This window comes from Cervus canadensis, chromosome 33 (assembly GCF_019320065.1).
Source record: "Cervus canadensis isolate Bull #8, Minnesota chromosome 33, ASM1932006v1, whole genome shotgun sequence".
Lineage (NCBI taxonomy): Eukaryota > Metazoa > Chordata > Mammalia > Artiodactyla > Cervidae > Cervus > Cervus canadensis.
In genome coordinates, this window is record NC_057418.1 from 21,830,484 (window position 1) to 21,850,229 (window position 19,746).

Genomic DNA, 19,746 nt, shown 5'->3' on the forward strand with positions numbered 1-19,746 from the left:
AAAACCCTTTTATTTTGTGTTGGGTCTAGCTGATTTACAAACAGTGTTGGGATAGTCTCAGGTGAACAGCTAAGGGACTCACCCCTACACACACATGTGTCCATTCTCCCTACACTCCCATCCTGACAGGGCACTCACATAACATTGAGCGGAGTTGTGGGTTCTTTCCTTGGGCTGGGAAGATCCCCTGGAGAAGGAAAGAGCAACCCACTCCAGTATTCTTGGCTGGAAAATTCCGTGGACAGAGAAGCTGGCAGGCTACAGTCCGTGAGGACAGAAAGAGGTGGACACACACAGAAAGATACACACACACAGACACACCATGTCTTAGGCCCTTGACAGCTCTCCATTTTAAATAGAGCAGGGAGTACATGAACTTTCCATACTCCCTAATGATCTCTTTCCCCCATCCTACCCCCAGCAACTAGAAGTTTGTTCTCTAAGTAAGTCTGTGAGTCTCTTTCTGAGAATGCAAAACATCCTTATTGCTGACATGAAGTAAGTTTTATGGGTTTGGATAGAAGATCCAACCAGTCACAACATTTTCTTAAGCCAAAGCCTAATCGAGATCAAAGCTCTAACTCTCTTCATTTCTATGAAGGCTGAGAGGTGAAAAAGCTGCAGAAGAAAAATTTGAAGGCAGCAGGGGGTGGTTTATGAAGTTTAAGGAAAAAAAACATCTCCATAACATAAAGTGCAGAGTGTAGTAACTAGACCTGATGTAGAAGCTGCTGCAAGTTTTCCAAAAGATTTAGCTAAGATAATCTATGGAGGTGGCTCCACTGAATCCGAGACTTCCAGTGTACACTAAATATCCATTTATTGGAGGAAGATGCCCGCCAGGACTTTGATACCTGGAGAGGAGTAGTCAATGCCTGGCTTCAAAGATTCCAAGAACAGGCTGTTTCTCTTGATAAGGCCTAGTGCAGCAGATTACTGGAAGTTGATGGTTACTTACCACTTGGAAAATTCTAAGGCCCTTTAGAATTAGGCTGAATGTTCTGCCTGTGCTTCATAAATGAAACAATGAAGCCTGGATGACAGCATGTCTGTTTACAACATCGGTGGCCAAATATTCCAAGTCCACTGTTGAGATCTACTGCTCAGAAAGAAAGATTCCTTTTAAGTGTTACTGCTGATTGATAAAGCATCCAAGAATCCGATGGAGAAGTACAATGAGATTCATGTTCTTTTCATGGCTGCCAACATGACATCCATTCTGCAGCACATGGATCAAGGAGTAATTATGATGCTCAACTCACAGTATTTAGGAAATACATTATAGGCTATAGCTGCATAGCCAGTTATTCCTCTGTTGGATCTGGGCCACGGCAACTGAAAAATTTCTGCACTGAATTCATTTTTTAATAAAATGATATAGCCTTTAAAAAATCATTTAGTTGTTTAGTTTTTGGTTGCATTGGTCTTAATTGAGGCATGCAGTATCTTTGTCGGGTCTTGCAGGATCCTGATCACAGCTCAGACTCTCTAGTCGTGTTGCCTGGGCTCAAGAGTTGCAACACGTGTGCTTACTTGTTCAGTGACATGTGGGATCTGAGGTCTCTGAACAGGCAGTTCTCTGAACAGGTATCAAGCCATTATTCCTTACATTGCAAGGGGGTTCTTCACTGGGCCACCAGGGACGTCCCTTTATAGTGGATTCATGATTATAGAGTCCCTGAAAACACTGAATCAGGAGAATAGGTTGAAATATCAACACTAATGCGAGTTTGGGAGAAGGTGATTCCTGCCTTCACAGATGACTTTGAGGGGTTCAAGAATTCACTGGAGAAAGTAACCGCAGATGCAGTGGAAATAACTAGTAAGCTAGAGTTAGAAGTAGAGACTGAAGATGTGGCTGAATTGCTACAATTTCATCATGAAGCTGATATGAATGAGAGTTCATTTTCTTTCTTATGCATGAGCAAAGAGAGTGGCTTCTTGAGACAGAACCTGCTCCAGAATGTCTACTGTGGTTAAAAACACTGGTAAAGGGCACTGCATGCTGCAGAGAAATCTGTGAAAGGAAGAGCCAAACGATGTGACAAATTTCACTGTTGTCTTCTTTTCAGAAATTACCCTGCCCACCCCAACCTTCAGCAACCACCACCCTGATCAGTCAGCAGCCACAGTCACTGAGACAAGACCCTCCACCAGCAAAACAATTTGGAGTCGTGAAGACACAGGTGATGCTCAAACTACTTTATTTTAGGAACACAGTGTTGTTAATTAAACTCTGTATATTATTTACTTGGTCATAAATCTTTTGCACACTTAGACTTCGGACAGTGTCAACAAAACTATATACATAGTGGGAAATGAAAAATTTGTGTGATTCACTGTTATGATATTCAATTTATGGCCCTGGTCTGGATCCCAACCTGGAATATCTCTGAGGTTTTGCTGTATCTACATGGCTTTTCATGGCTGCGTCTACATGGCTTCACATTTTCTATCTGGAACTAATGTTGGGTTCGTGGTGTAGTAGGATGGACAACAATCTACTGTTGAGATACAGTGAAATATACATCTCAAGACATGATTCAATTTTATTCCTACAAGCAAAGTAAGAAAACTCCTGTAATTGTATTTCCTGTACCACTTGATCATGATTTATTTAAAAGGCTGTCAGTTATATGAATATGTGAGGGTATCTCAGCTTTTTTTTTTTTTGGTCAGGTTGATTTTTCAGGATATGTTCAAAGTTTTCACAAGTTTATAGTTGTATGAAGACCAACATTACCTTCTAGAACTCACACCAAAAAAGATGAGCTTTTCACTATAGGGGATTGGAATGAAAAGTAGGAAGTCAATAGATTCCTGAATAACAGGCAAGTTTGGCCTTGGAATATAAAAAAAAGGTGGGCAAAGGCTATTTTGAGTTTTGCCAAGAGAACACACTAGTCATAGCAAAAACACTCTTCCAACAAATCAAGAGAAGACTCTACACCTGGACATCACCAGATGGTCAGTACTGAAATCAAACAGATTATATTCCTTGTAGTCAAAGGTGGAGAACCTCTATACAGTCAGCAAAAGCAAGACTGGGAACTGACTGAGGCTCAGATCATGAGCTCCTTATTGTAAAATTCAGACTTAAAATAAAGAAAGTAGGAAAAACCACTAGGCCATTCAGCTATGACCTGAATCAAATCTCTTATATTATACAGTGGAAGTGACAAATAGCTTCAAGGGATTATATCTGGTACACAGAGCGCCTGAAGAACTATGGATGCAGGTTCATAACATTGTACAGAAGGTGCTGACCAGAACCATCCCCAAGAAAATGAAATGCAAAAAGACAAAATGATTGTCTGAAGAGGCCTTAGAAATAGCTGCGAAAAGAAGAGATGTGAAAGGCAAAGGAGAAAAGGAACGATCTATCCATCTGAATGCAGAATTCCCAAGAATAGCAAGGAGAGATAAGAAAGGCTTCCTAGATGATCAATGCAAATAGAGGAAAACAATAGAAAGGGAAAGACTAGAGATCTCTTCAAGAAAATTCAAGATATGAAGGGAACATTTCATGCAAAGATGGGCTCAATAAAGGACAGAAATGGTATGGACCTAAGAGAAGCAGAGGAGATGAAAAGGGGTGGCAAAAATAGACAGAAGAAATGCACAAAAAAGATCTTAGTGACCTGGAAAACCACGATGGTCTGGTCACTCATCTAGAGGCAGATATCTTGGAGTGTGAAGTCAAGTGGGCCTTAGGAAGAATGACTAAGAACATAGCTAGTGGAGGTGATGGAATTCCAGCTGAGCAATTTAAAATCCTAAATGATGATGCTTTTAAAATGCTGGACTCAATATGCCAGCATATTTGGAAATCTCCACAATGGTCACAGGACTGGAAAAGGTTGGTTTTCATTCCAATACCAAAGAATGTTCAAACTCTCATACCAGGACATTTCACATGCGAGCAAGGTCATGCTCAAAATCCTTCAAGCTAGGCCTCAGCAGTACGTGGACTGAGAACTTCCTAATGTACACGCTGGATTTACAAAAGACAGAGGAAGCAGAGATCAAATTGCCAACATCCACTGGGTCACAGAAGTAAGGGAATTCCAGAAAAACATCTACTTCTGCTTCATTGATTACACTAGAGCCTTTGACTGTGTGGATCACAGCAAACTGTGGAAAATTCTTAAAGAGATGGGACTACTCAACCACCTTACCTGTCTCCTGAGAAGCCTGTGTGCAGGACAAGAAGCAATAGTCAGAACTGGACATGGAACAATGGAGTGGTTCAAATTGGGAGAGGAGTAGGTCAAGGCTGTATGTTGTCACTCTATTTAACTTCTATGCAGAGTACATCATGTGAAATGCTGGGCTGGATGACTCCCAAGCTGGAATCAAGATTGCAGGGAGAAATATCAACAACCTCAGAAGTGCAGATGATACCACCCAAATGCCAAAAAGCAAAGAAGATCTAAAGAGCCTCTTAGGGAAGGTGTAGGAGGAGAGTGAAAACACTAGCCTAAAACTGAACATTCTAAAAACTAAGATTTTGGCATCTGGGGCCATCCCTTCATGGCAATAATATGGGAAAAATTGGAAACACAGGCAGATTTTATTTTCTTGGGCTCCAAAATCACTGTGGAAGGTGATTGCAGCTCAAGATGTTTGCTCCTTGGTAGAAAAGCTAAAGAAAAGAAAGAAATTTACAGTGGCCTCTACATGTCTGAGTGAGAGTAAGAATCACACATCTTTCACTTTAAATCCAAGGGTAGAAATAGTTAAGCTTTTGAAAAAGACATGTCAAAAGCCAAGACAGGCCAGAAGCTAGGCCTTTCCCACCAAACAGTTGGTCAAGTTGTGAAAGCAAAGGAAAAGTACCCAAAGGAAATCAAAAGTGGTCCTCCAGTGAACACATGCGTGATAAGAAAGCAAACCTGACCATCAAAGTCAAATGGTAAAATTGGTTTGAGAAGAAAAAAGAAAGATGCTGAGTAGAATGTGCAACTCAAAGACATCACTTTGCCAATAAAGGTCCATCCTGTCAAAGCTATGGATTTTCCAGTAGTCATGCACATATGTGAGAGTCAGACCATAAAGAAGGTTGAGCCCTGAATAAATGATGATTTTGAAATATGGTGCTAGATAAGACTTTTGAGAGTCCCTTGGACTGCAAGGAGATCAAACCAGTCCATCCTAAAGGAAATCAACCCTGAATATTCATTGGAAGACTGATGCTGAAGATGAAACTCCAATACTTTGCCTCCCTGATGTGAAGAGCCAAGTCATTGGAAAAGACCCTGATACTGGGAAAGACTGAGGGCAGGAGGAGAATAGGGCAACATAGGATGAGATGGTTGGATGGCATCAGCGACTCAATGGATGTGAGTTTGAGCAAACTCCGGAGATAGTGAGAGACAAGGAAGCCTGATGTGCTGCATTTCATGGGGTCACAGAGTTCGACATGATCTAGCGACCGAACAACAATTCACCATATGTGAACAGCTCAATCAGTGGCCAAAAAGGTACAATTTATCTTCTTTATTTGTAGTAATTCATTATCTATTCTGAATATGATCCTCTGTCAATGGGGAAATAAACCTACTTTTCAAAACAGACATAGTTTGTGCTGTGAAGTCTGGCTTCTCCTTGGAGAGGGGGAGGCATAGATGAACACAGCAGAGTCACTACTGAGCATGCAGATCTTGATGAAAAAAAAACAAAAAAGATTTCATTGCACAAGTTCCAGAATATGACTTTGGATCCAGGTATCATGATTGGGATCGACAGCTAGACTGCATGTTACTTTAAGAGCGTTCTTTTTATTCTCTCCTTCTACAATAAATGTAGCTGAATCATCAGTTGTATTTAATCCCGTAAGGTGGAAAAGGGTGAAATGTCCCAAGTTCCCTCCTTGATTAGAAAAAGAAACTTGAAGTATTTATGTCTTTTGCAATAGTGAGATACTGACTTAAATATTCATATTAGGAAATAAAATCACTAAAAGAGACATTCAGACATAATATTTTGTTATGTGCAAAACAGTGAAGTTGTTTCTCTGAACACAGAAAGAATCCCCGAGTCCTGTAATAGCAGATGGTATTTTTCTCGCATTATCACCATTTGCAACAATGAGAATGCCATACAGAGAAGAGTCTGATGTTTCACAAACTAGAAGAAAACAGAAAGTGTTCTATTTGTGGAGATTTCTTGTTCAAGTAGCTGAACATTTAGGTGCATGGATTCCATCACTTAGCACCAAGAGAAAGCGGTAAAAGAAGTTGGGGGAATAAAAAGAGACTGAGGAGTCTGTTCCCCAGATGTGACAAGAGACACGAGACAGTGCAGCCACTTGTCATCACAACGGGAAGGCAGGCTCCGAACTCCTGGGTCTGACCTCCTGGCTCTAAAGTGAGCAGAAGGGGAACCAAGGCGGCCAAGCAAAGACTGAGGCCTGAGGCCGAAGAGCACCTGTCGGGCTTCCTGGGAGCACCATCTCCTGCAGAAAAGAAAGAGGCCTTGGTCCAGGAGACTGAGGAAATCCTGTCACTTTCCTGGGGCTGCCCCTCCCCAGCCCCCCTCCAGCCCCACCCTCACTGAGGGGCTCCTATGTCCTCCACCCCCACCCCCACCCCAAGCCCAGCAGCTTCTTGTCCCCTCCTCCTTCCTTCCTGCATCACAGAGTCACCCCAGGCCCTGACACCCTCTGCTCAGGCTCAGGACTGGAGCCAGTGAGGAATCAATCTGCTCCTTTACTCAGGTCCAGATCCTCCCCGAGGGGGGCCTAAAGGACCAGGGAGCAGGTCCCGGAGGAGGGGCCTTGCCTCCTGACAGCCCTGGGGGGCTGCAGGCAAACCTCCTCCCTTCGCTCCCCTCCAGCCTCTGAGCCAGCAGCACACACAGCTCTCAGGACCAGGGTCCCTGCCCCCCATCTCTTCCTGGTCCCGCCCACTGGGCGCCTCCACCCCAGCTCAGGCCCACCATCCCCAGGCACCTCTGCTCAAGGCAGGCCGCTCAGTGATGGAGGCTCTGGGTCCCCAGGAGGCTGGTGACGGGCAGGCCACAGGTGGAGTCAGAACTGCTGCTGCCCCAGGAGCACAGGCCTGGCCTCGCCCCTTCCCACAGTCTCTGCTGTGGGGCTCCTGCCTTGCCTGCTTGGCCCAAGCCACTTCCGGTGAGAACAGGCCTTTGGAGTTGGGTCTGCAAAGGCCTTCCCACCCCTTCCTCCTGGGATGAGAGCCCGGCCCCTCTCATCTTGGCCCCTGGGTGGGTCCCCTCCCCGCTGACACGTCATGTGGAGCCCCCATGCTGCTCTCAGCCCCGGGAGTCCTGCCCTCGCCCTGAGCGCCTGCTGTTCTCACACCACCCACCCTGGGCCCTGCCAGCCAGCGGTCTGTGCTCAGTCAGGGGACGTGGCTCAACCCTTTCAGCATCAATAGGCCCTCAGCCTAGCGAGGGCCCCTCCCTTTTCACAATGTCACCTGATAGTGAGGACCTCTCAGATCTCAGGGCTGAGTTTGTCCGAGTTCTGCTCTCAGGTGACATGGGGTCTTATCCCCCTGCTCATTTCCATGATGAGGAGGTTCAGTGAGGGGCAGGGGTCGGCTGGGATTCACCTTCCCCCTCCTCACACCAGGCCCTGTGTCCCTTCCTTCCCTCTGGATTCTGCCCTCAGTACCTGTTCCTGGAAAGGACTCAGCCCAGGAAGACAGTTATGATGAAACTGGTGAGGAGCACGGGGAGGATCCAGGCTTTGGACTTGATGGCTGTGGCCCTGGGCTGGACTGCAGAGGGGCCCGTGGTCGGTGATGCTGCAAGGAGAGTAAGAGGAACCCATTGTGCAGACCCCAAACTCGGCAGATGCCTCCTTGCCCCCCTGACTCAGGTACCCCTACTGTGCAGACAGTTTACACCCATCACATGGAAGCCTCTCTGATAGATCCTCAGGCGAGATGGGGGCAAGGGAGGAGCCCAGTCCTCATGGGCTAATGGGGGAGCTAGGTTTCCAACACAGCCACTCAGTCCTGCTGTGACATCAGAGACGGTGACATGAGGATGGAGTCCTCAGGAGCTGACAGCAGAGGTGGTATTGACAGATTTCCAGAAGCAGGATTGGTGACATTTAAAAGAAGATTCTGGAAAGAGGATACAGTGAGAAATAAATCCCAGAAATCAAAAAGATGTCTACAGGTTTGGGATCAGCAAAAATCCATGTTCAGTCGCAGAAAGGCCTGTGCTGTGAGGAAAGACGTCAGGAGGGGGAAGAAGAAGGAGGATGACAGAGCATCCCCGGGTCATTGTTCTCCCAGGACAACTCACCTCTGACAGATCAGTATCTCAAACACACACACACAACACAGGGTCCATGTCACCACGAGGGGACTGTCACTTTCTCCTCCCTTCTCACTTACCCGAGGTCTTCAACATTTTCTCCCAACGCCCCATGAAAGCCTGAAGCCAGGCCCCACAGTCTCCCATGGAGATCTTCTTCAGGAACTTGGTCACAGCTCTGTCATTCCCCCACTTCTCTTTCATCCATCTGCCTCCAGGGTGATCCACTCTCCAGTGTCCATTCTCCGAATCAAAGTGAGGCTCATTTGTCCATTCAAGCCAAACTGCCAGGATCCACTGATGTGTCTGTCATCCTCACAGCGACATGTCATCCTGGCCTGCAGGGTGAGAGGGTCTGCTCCCACCATGGGAAAGAAAGAGCTCAGCCTCTGGGCTTGACAGATTCTTTGCCCCACCTGGGTCCACCTCCCCTAGGTCCACGTCCCCTGGGCCCAGCTGATCTGACCCTGGTCTCTCATGCAACACTTGCTCTTTCCACTGGACGACTAGGGAAGGACCGACATCCAACTGCATTTTAAGCCCCGATCTGCTCCTCCTGTACTTGGACTCTCTAACTTACCCATGACCCTGGGTTTCTCCAGTGTAAAGTCACGCAGATGGTCCCTGATGTCTCTGAGAGTTTCGATCTGTGTCCCAGGACTTCATGGTTTTCACTTCTTCTCCCAATGGACTAGTGAATATGATCTTAGCATGACCACAATCATAGGACAGAAAAACCTCTCTGTCCACATCACCTTCAAAGTTACCACAGCTGTCCAGGTCTGGGCTGAGGATCGATGGTGAAGTTATAGGACAGAGAGTGAGCATCTGTGAAGGCAAACCGCAGAGAGGGTGAGGGTGGGAGAAGAAGACCCGTGGGCCTCCTCCCCCAGGGCTGTGACAGCAGAGGAAGGCTGCGGGCTGGGCTGACAGAGCAGGACCCCCGCCTGCCCCCCACCCTCACTAGGCACGACTGAGGAAGGCGGCAAAGCCTCAGGCAGGCAAGAAACCCCACAGCCCTGGATACGCCCCATTTCCACTCTGCTCACAGCTCCCCAGGTGGCACTATCCAACAAATACGTTTCCCAGGGATGGGCCAGGCTGGTTCAGAAGGAAAGGCCCAAACCCACAGGATGTCAGGTTCTCTCTGAGTGTCCTGTGGGAGATGCAGAGGGTAAGGGGGCTGTTCCTGAGGAAGCAGATCACAGCCAGTGGGGGTGTGGGTGGAGAGGATGAGCACAGAACCCAAAGCTGGAGAAGGGAGAGTTAATAATTACGGGTCACCGGGCTTAGCAAGGCTGGGGAGACGTGGTGATCTCCCACTAGGATGGGTCTTGGAAGCCTGGAGAAAGGCCAGGCCTGTCCAGAGAGGCCCGTCGTCCCCGACCTGGCTGTCCTGACCAGGACTCTAACGCTGTCCTTCTGTCTTTCTCCTGCTCTCCCAGTCACTTGCCTCTTCACCAGCCTCCTCCACCGGGTATTGCCTCTTCCCAGAGATTAAACCCATGCCCCTGTCTCCCAGGCCTATGCATGTGTCTTTCCCTGACACATCGATCGACTGAACCCACCAACTTGTGCCCCACCGAAGCCTGCATCCTGTCCTCCCCCCAGACCCCATGTGTCTCTTGTCCCCAAATTGTTAAACACCAGGGCTCTTGGCCACCTTAATCAATAGAAATCAATCAAAGGAAAGACAATAGAAATAAATCAAACTTCTTAATCAAAATAAATTGAGGCAAGGCTTAATTGGGGCTCCTATTGCGGCAGAGGGGAGTGAGAACAAATGACAGGTTCCTTGCTTGCTCACTCTCCGAGGTGGTGGGGCGAGCTGGTTCCTTCTATGGGGTGAGGGGAGGGGTGTGCCCAGAGGTCAGTCAGAGGGATGGCTTAGGTGACTGGCTGGTCCCTTAAGTGTTATTGTGCGCTGGGGGCATGTGAGGCATGCTGCTTTTGCTCTGGGCTCTTCAAAAGTGGCAGTTGGGATTTTCATCTCTTTTTCATTTTTGTCCCAGAATTTGCTCCAAATACTCAACTAAGAACAGTCTAGTTTTGAAAGACTTTATGCTTTATTGGGTGTAGCTGACTAACAAACAGTTTTGGGATAGTTTCAGGTAAACAGCTAAGGGACTCAGCCATGTACATACATGTATCCATTCTCCCCAGACTCCCCTCCTGACAGGCAGCCACATAACACTGAGCAGAGTTGTGGGTTCGACCCCTGCGCTGGGAAAATCCCCTGGAGAAGGAAAGGGCAACCTACTCCAGTATTCTTGCCTGGAATATTCCAAGGACAGAGGAGCTGGCAGGGTACAGTCTATGAGGACAGAAAGAGTTGGACACACACAGAGTGTGCACACACAGACACACCATATGCCATACATAGGTCCTTGATGGTTATCCATTTTAAGTAGAGCAGTGTGTACATGACCTTCCAAAACTCCCTAACTATCCCTTTCCAGGAGTCTGTTTCTGAGAACGTAAAACATCCTTATTGCTGATATGAAAAAAGTTTTATGGGTCTGGGTAGAAGATCCAGCCAGCAACAATATTTTCTGAGACCAAAGCCTAGTTGCAATCAAAGCCCTAACTCTCTTAATTTCTATTAAAGCTAAGAGAGGTGAAAAAGCTGCAGAAGAAAAATTTGAAGATAGCAGGGTGGTGGTTCATGAAGTTTATGGAAAGAAGACATCTCCATAAAATGAAGTGCAGAGTGTAGTACAAGACCTGACATAGAAGCTGCCGCAAATTATCCAAGCTGAGATAATCTATGAAGGTGACCACACTAAGTTAGACATTTGCAGTGCAGACAAAAGAGCCACCTATTGGAAGAAGATGCCCACCTGGACTTTGATACCTGGAGAGGAGTAGTCCATGCCTGGCTTTAAAGATTCCCAAAACAGGCTGATTCTCTTGATAAGGACTGTTTGCAGCAGATTACGGGAAATCGATGGTCATTTATCACTTGGAAAATTCTAAGGCCCTTTAGAATTGAGCTGAATCTGATCTGCCTGTGCTCTGTAAATGAAACAATGAAGCCTGGATGATAGCACGTCTGTTCACAACATTGGTGGTCAAGTATTTTAACTCCAGTGTTGAGACCTAATGAAAGATTCCTGTCAAAATATTACTGCTGATTGACAAAGCATCCAAGAATCTGATGGAGAAGTACAATGAGATCCATGTTGTCTTCATGGCTGCCAACACAACATCCGGTCTGCAGCACATGGCTCAAGGAGTGATTTTGATGCTCAAGTAACAGTACTGACGAAATACATTCTAAGTCTGTAGCTGCATAGATAGTTATTCCTCTCCTGGATCTGAGCCAAGTCAACTGAAAACTTTCTGGACTGAATTCATTTTTAAAAAAAGTCTACAGTCTTTTCTAAAAAAAAAAAATTATCTCTTAGTCTGCACGGGTCTTAGTTGAGGCACACAGGATCTTTGCTGGGTCATGCATCATCCTTCATCGCAGCACACAGACTCCCTAGTTTCGGTGCCTGGGCTCAGTAGTCGCAACACGTGGGCTTAGTTGCTCGGCAGCATGTGGGACCTTAGTCCCCTGAACAGGGATCAAGCCACTATTCCTTGCATTGCAAGGAGGATTCTTCATCACTAGACCACCAGGGAAGTCCCCCTACAGTGGATTCATCATTACAGATTCCATTGAAAACACTGAATCATGGGAATAGGGTGAAATATCAACATTAAGGCGAGTCTGGGAGAAGGTGATTCCTACCTTCACAGATGACTTTGAGGGGTTCAAAAAATCACTGGAGGAAGTAACTGCAGATGTAGTGGAAACAAGAAGGGAGCTAGAATTAGAAGTAGAGCCTGAAGATGTGGCTGAGTGGCTGCAATTGCATCATAAAGCTGGAAAGAATGAGAGTTCATCTTATGCATGAGCAAGTAAAGCATTTTCTTGAGACAGACACTGCTCTTGGTGAAGAAGCTATGAAGATTGTTGAAATGACAACAAAGGATTTAGAACATAACATAAACTTAGTTGAAAAACGCAGCAGCAGACTGCAGAGGATTACCTCCAGTTTTGAAAGGAGTTCTACTATGGGTAAAAACGCTGTTAAAGAGCACTGCATGCTCCAGAGAAATCTGTCAAAGGAAGAGTCAGACGATGTGGCAAACTTCACTGTTGTCTTCTTTTCAGAAATTGCCCTGCCCACCCCAACCTTCAGCAACCACCACCCTGATCAGTCAGCAGTCATAGACACTGAGATAAGACCCTCCACCAGCAAAAAGATTTTGACTCGTGAGGGCACAGATGATGCTCAAACTACTTTATTTTAGAAACAAAGAGTTGTTAATTAAACTCTTTATATTATTTATTTAGTCATAAAGCTATTGCACACTTAGACTTCAGTGTCAACAAAACTATATACATACTGGGAAATGAAAAGTTTGTGTGATTCACTTTACTATGATATTCAATATATTGCCCTGGTCTGGAACACAGCCTGGAATACCTCTGAGGTTGTCTTGTATCTATATGGCTTTTGGTCCACTTTTTCCATCTGGAACTAACATTGGGTTGACTGTGTAGTAGGATGGACTAAAGATCTAATGTTGGGATATAGTGAAATAGACAGCTCAAGACACGATTCAATTTTACTCCTACAAACAATGTAAGAAAACTCTTCTTATTGCATTTCCTGCACCACTTGATCTAGATTTATTTAAAAGGCTGTCAGTTATATGAATATGTGAGTGTATCCCAGCATTTTTTTTGTCAGGTTGATTATTCGGGATATGTTCAGTCTTTTCACAGGTTTATGCTTCTATGAAGACCTACATGACCTGCTAGAACTAACACCAAAAATCATGTCCTTTTCATCATAAGGGATTGGAATGAAAAAGTAGCAAGTCAAGAGATTCCTGAAGGAACAGGCAAGTTTGGCCTTGGAGTATAAAATGAAGGCAAGAAAAGACTATTTTGAGTTTTGCCAAGAGAACACACTAGTCATAGCAAAAACACTTTTCCAACAAAACAAGAGAAGACTCTACACATGGACATCACCAGATGGTTAGTACTGAAATCAGACAGATTATATTCCTTGTAGCCAAAGGTGGAGAACCTCTATACAGTCAGTAAAAGCAAGATCAGGAGCTGACTGTGGCTCAGATCATGAGCTCCCTATTGCAAAATTTAGACTTAAATTGAAGAAAGTAGGAAAAACCACTAGGCCATTCAGCTATGACCTAAATCAAATCTCTTATGATTATACAGTGGAAGTGCCAATAGATTCAAGGGATTGTATGTGGTACATAAAGTGTCTGAAGAACTATGGACGGAGGTTTATGACACTGTACAGAAGGTGCTGACGAAAACCATCCCCAAGAAAAAGAAATGCAAGAAGAAAAAATGATTGTCTGAGGAGGCCTTACAAATAGCTGAGAAAAGAAGAGACGTGAAAGGAGAAGGAGAAAAGGAAAGATCTATCCATCTGAATGCAGAATTCCCAAGAATAGCAAGAAGAGGTAAGAAAGGCTTCCTAGATGATCAATGCAAATAGAGGAAAAAAATAGGAAGGGAAAGACTAGAGCTCTCTTCAAGAAAATTCGAGATACCAAGGGAACTTTCATGCAAAGATGGACACAATATAAGACAGAACCTGCAAGGAGCTGACAGAAGCAGAAGAGATTAAAAAGGGGTGGCAAAAAGTAATCTTGAGAAAGAAGAATGGAACTGGAGGAATCAACCTGCCTGACTTCAGACTATACTACAAAGCCACAGTCATCAAGACAGTATGGTACTGGCACAAAGACAGAAATATAGATCAATGGAACAGAATAGAAAGCCCAGAGATAAATCTACAAAGTTATGGACACCTTATCTTTGACAAAGGAGGCAAGGATATACAATGGAAGAAAGACAACCTCTTTAACAAGTGGTGCTGGGAAAGCTGGTCAACCACTTGTAAAAGAATGAAACTAGAACACTTTCTAACACCATACACAAAAATAAACTCAAAATGGATTAAAGATCTAAATGTAAGACCAGAAACTATAAAACTCCTAGAGGAGAACATAGGCAAAACACTCTCCGACATAAATCACAGCAGGATCCTCTATGACCCACCTCCCAGAATATTGGAAAGAAAAGCAAAACTAAACAAATGGGACCTAATGAAACTTCAAAGCTTTTGCACAGCAGAGGAAACTATAAGTAACGTGAAAAGACAGCCATCAGAATGGGAGAAAACAATAGCAAACGAAGCAACAGACAAAGGATTAATTTCAAAAATATACAAGAAGCTCCTGCAGCTCAATTCCAGAAAAATAAATGACCCAATCAAAAAATGGGCCAAAGATCTAAACAGACATTTCTCCAAAGAAGACATATAGATGGCTAACAAACACATGAAAAGATGCTCAGCATCACTCGTTATCAGAGAAATGCAAATCAAAACCACAATGAGGTACCATTACACGCCAGTCAGGATGGCTGCTATCCAAAAGTCTACAAGCAAGAAATGCTGGAGAGGGTGTGGGGAAAAGGGAACCCTCTTACACTGTTGGTGAGAATGCAAACTAGTACAGCCGCTATGGAAAACAGTGTGGAGATTTCTTAAAAAGCTGGAAACAGAACTGCCATATGACCCAGCAATCCCACTTCTGGGCATACACACCAAGGAAACCAGATCTGAAAGAGACACGTGCACCCCAATGTTCATCGCAGCACTGTTTATAATAGCCAGGACATGGAAGCAACCTAGATGCCCATCAGCAGATGAATGGATAAGGAAGCTGTGGTACATATACACCATGGAATATTACTCAGCCGTTAAAAAGAATTCATTTGAATCAGTTCTAATGAGATGGATGAAACTGGAGCCCCTTATACAGAGTGAAGTAAGCCAGAAAGATAAAGAACATTACAGCATACTAACACATATATATGGAATTTAGAAAGATGGTAACAACAACCCTATATGCAAAACAGAAAAAGAGACACAGAAGTACAGATCAGACTTTTGAACTCTGTGGGAGAAGGTGAGGGTGGGATGTTTCGAAAGAACAGCATGTATATTATCTATGGTGAAACAGATCACCAGCCCAGGTGGGATGCATGAGACAAGTGCTCGGGCCTGGTGCACTGAGAAGACCCAGAGGAATCGGGTGGAGAGGGAGGTGGGAGGGGGATCGGGATGGGGAATATGTGTAAATCTATGGCTGATTCATGTCAATGTATGACAAAACCCACTGAAAAAATAAATAAATAAATAAAGGGGGAAAAAAAAGAGAGAGAGAGGAAAAAAATAATAATAAAATCACTCTTCTTTAAAAAATAAATAAATAAATAAAAAGGGGTGGCAAAAATAGAAGCAGTGTACAAAAAGGTCTTAATGACCTGGATAACCAGGATGATGTGGTCACCCATCTAGAGGCAGATATCTTGGAGTGTGAAGTCAAGTGGGCCTTAGGAAGAATTACTAAGAACATAGCTAGTGAAGGTGATCAAATTCCAGCTAAGTGATTTAAAATCCTAAATGAAACAGACATTTCTCCAAAGAAGACATACAGATGGCTAACAAACACATGAAAAGATGCTCAACATCACTCATTATCAAAGAAATGCAAATCAAAACCTCAATGAGGTACCATCTCAGGCCAGCCAGAATGGCTGCTATCCAAAAGTCTACAAGAAATAAATGCTGGAGAGGGTGTGGAGAAATGGAAACTCTCTTACACTGTTGGTGGGAATGCAAACAATTACAGCCACTATGGAGAACAGTGTGGAGACTCCTTAAAAAACTGGAAATAGAACTGCCATATGACCCAGCAATTCCACTGCTGGGCATACACACCGAGGAAACCAGAACTGAAAGAGACACATGCACCCCAATGCTCATCGCAGCACTGTTTATAATAGCCAGGACATGGAAGCAACCTAGACGTCCATCAGCAGACGAATGGATAAGAAAGCTGTGGTACATATACACAATGGAATATTACTCAGCCATTAAAAAGGAGCCATTTGAATCAGTTCTAATGAGATGGATGAAACTGGAGCCTGTTATACAGAGTGAAGTAAGTCAGAAAGAAAAATGCCAATACAGTATACTAATGCATATATATGGAATTTAGAAAGATGGTAACGATAACCACGTAAGCGAGACAGCAAGAGAGACACAGATGTGTTGAAGAGTCTTTTGGACTCTGTGGGAGGGGGCGAGGGTGGGATGATATGGGAGAATGGCCTTGAAACATGTAAATTATCATATGTGAAACGAATCACCAGTCCAGGTTTGATGTATGATACAGGATGCTCGGGGCTGGTGCACTGGGATGACCCAGATGGATGCGATGGGGAGGGAGTTGGGAGGGGGGTTCAGGATGGGGAATACATGTACACCCATGGCGGATTCAAGTCAGTGTATGGCAAAACCAATACAATTTTGTAAAGTAAAATAAATAATTAAAAATAAAATAGAGAAAAAACACAACTAAAAAAATAAATAAAATACTCTTTATAAAAAATAAAAATAAAATCCTAAATGATGATGCTGTTAAAATGCTGCACTCAATATGCACTTAATATCTGGAAAACTCCACAATGGTTGCAGGACTGGAAATGGTCAGTTTTCATTCCAACGTAAAGAATGTTCAAACTACCATACCAGTGTACACATTTCACAGCAAGGTCATTCTCAAAATCCTCAAGTTAGGCCTCAGCAGTACATGAACCAAGAACTTCCCAACGTACATACTGGATTTAGAAGGTAGAGGAAACAGAGATCAAATTGCCAACATGTGCTGGATCACAGAAGAAGTAAGGAATTCCAGAAAAATATCTACTTCTGCTTCACTGACTATGCTAGAGCCTTTGACTGTGTGGATCACAACAATCTGTGGAAAATTCTTAAAGAGATGGGAATACCGGACCACCGGACCTGTCTCCTGAGAAGCCTGCATGTAGGATAAGAAGCAATAGTCAGAACCGGACATGGAACAATGGAGTGGTTCAAATTGGGAAAAGAGTATGTCAAAGCTGTGTGTTGTCACTCTGCTTATCTAACTTCTGTGCAGAGTACATCATGTGAAACGCTGGGCTAGATGAAGCCCAAGCTGGATTCAAGATTGCGGGAGAATTAACAACCACCTCAGATGTGCAGATGATACCACCCACATGGCAAAAAGCAAAGAGGATCTAAAGAGCCTTCTGGGGGAGGTGAAGGAGGATGAAAACTCTGGCTTAAAACTGAACATTCTAAAAACTAAGAGTTTGGCATCCGGGGCCATCACTTCATGGCAATAATACGGGGAAAAGGTGGAAACAGAAGCAGATATTATTTTCTAGGGCTCCAAAATCACTGTGGAAGGTGACTGCAGCCATTAAATGAAAATTGATTTTAATTAAGAAATGAAAAGATGCTCCTTGGAAGAAAAGCTTAAAAGAAGAAAAAAATAACGTTACAGTGGCCTCTACATGTCCGAGTGAGAGGAAGAATCAAACACCTTTCACTTTAAATCCAAGGGTAGAAATAGTTAAGCTTTTGAAAAAGACATGTCAAAAGCCAAGACAGGCCAGAAGCTAGGCCTTTCCCACCAAACAGTTGGTCAAGTTGTGAATGCAAAGGAAAAGTACTTAAAGGAAATCAAAAGTGCTCCTCCAGTGAACACAAGCATGATAAGAAAGCAAAACTGATCATCAAGGTCAAATGGTAAAATTGGTTTGAGAAGAAAAAAGAAAGATGCTGAGTAGAATGTGCAACTCAAAGACATCACTTTGCCGATAAAGGTCCATCCCGTCAAAGCTATGGATTTTCCAGTAGTCATGCACGTATGTGAGAATCAGACCATAAAGAAGGTTGAGCCCTGAATAAATGATGCTTTTGAATTGTGGTGCTAGTTAAGGCACTTGAGAGGCCCTTGGACTGCAAGGAGAGCAAACCAGTCCATCGTAGAGGAAATCAACCCTGAATATTCATTGGAAGACTGATGCTGAAGATGAAACTCCAATACTTTGCCTTCCTGGTGTGAAGAGCCAAGTCACTGGAAAGACCCTGATGCTGGGAAAGACTGTGGGCAGGAGGAGAATAAGGCAACAGAGGATGAGATGATTGGATGGCATCAGCGACTCAATGGACATGAGTTTGAGCAAACTCCGGAGACAGTGGGCTGCAGTTCATTGGGTCACAGAGTTGGACATAACTTAGCGACTGAACAACAATTCACCATATGTGAACAGCTCAATCAGTGGCCAAAAAGGTACAATTTATCTTCTTTATTTGTAGTAATTCATTATCTATTCTGAATATGATCCTCTGTCAATGGGGAAATAAATCTACTTTTCAAAACAGATATAGTTTGTGCTGTGAAGTCTGGCTTATCCTTCGAGAGGGGGAGGCACAGAGGAACACAGCAGAGTCACTACTGAGGATGCAGATCTTGATGAAATAAAAAATGATTTCATTGCACAAGTTCCAGGATATGTCTTTGGATCCAGGTATCAGGATTGGGATCGACAGCTAGACTGCATGTTAGTTTAAGAGGGTTCTGTTTACTCTCTGCTTTCACAATAACTGTAGCTGAATCATCAGTTCTATTTAATCCCAAAAGGTGGAAAAAGGGTGAAATGTCCCAAGGTCCCTCCTTGATTAGAAAAAGAAACTTGAAGTATTCATGTCTTTTGCAATAGCGAGATACTAACTTAAATATTCATATTAGGAAATAAAATGACTAAAAGAGACATTCAGGCATAGTATTTTGTTTTGTTGAAAATACTCTGAAGTTTTTTCTCTGAACATAGAAAGAATCCCTGAGTCCTGTAATAGCAGATGGTATTTTTCTTATATTATCACCATTTGCAACAATGAGATTGCCATACAGAAAAGAGTCTGATTTTTCACAAACTGGAAGAAAACAGAAAGTTTCCTATTTGTGGAGATTTCTTGTTCAAGTAGCTGAACATTTAGGTGCATGGATTCCATCACTTAGCACCAAGAAAAAGAGGTAAAATCAGTTGGGGGAATAAAAAGAGACTGAGGAGTCTGTTCCCCAGATGTGAGAAGAGATACGAGACAGCGCAGCCACTTGTCATCACAACGGGAAGGCAGGCTCCGAACTCCTGGGTCTGACCTCCTGGCTCTAAAGTGAGCAGAAGGGGAACCAAGGCGGCCAAGCAAAGACTGAGGCCTGAGGCCGGAGAGCACCTGTCGGGCTTCCTAGGAGCAGCATCACCTGCAGAAAAGAAAGAGGCCTTGGTCCTCTGGGGTTGAGGAATCCTGTCCCTTTCCTGGGGCTGCCCCCCTCCAGCCCCGCCCTCACTGAGGGGCTCCTATGTCCTCCACCCCCACCCCCACCCCAGGCCCAGCAGCTTCTTGTCCCCTGCTCCTTCCTTCCTGCATCACAGAGTCACCCCAGGCCCTGACACCCCCTGCTCAGGCTCAGGACTGGAGCCAGTGAGGAATCAATCTGCTCCCTTCACTCAGGTCTGGATCC

The 19,746-nt window shown here is 44.3% G+C and overlaps 1 protein-coding gene across 3 annotated transcripts in view; it reads right to left on the minus strand.

Annotated features, from left to right (window-relative positions):
* Positions 1-5,330: 5,330 nt before the first annotated feature.
* The window catches only part of LOC122433865 (UL16-binding protein 3-like), a 59,289-nt gene continuing 44,873 nt past the window's right edge, over positions 5,331-19,746 (minus strand). Inside the window, exons 5-6 of one of the 3 annotated variants that reach the window (XM_043456842.1) lie at positions 7,637-7,769; positions 5,331-6,457 (exon numbers count right to left, since the gene is read on the minus strand). In XM_043456842.1, coding sequence (XP_043312777.1) covers positions 7,654-7,769 — 116 coding nt within the window. In that variant the 3' untranslated portion in view covers positions 5,331-6,457; positions 7,637-7,653. Of the gene's footprint in view, positions 6,458-7,636; positions 7,770-18,429; positions 19,486-19,746 lie in introns of those variants that run through there. The other 2 variants (XM_043456843.1, XM_043456844.1) reach the window with 2 other exon arrangements.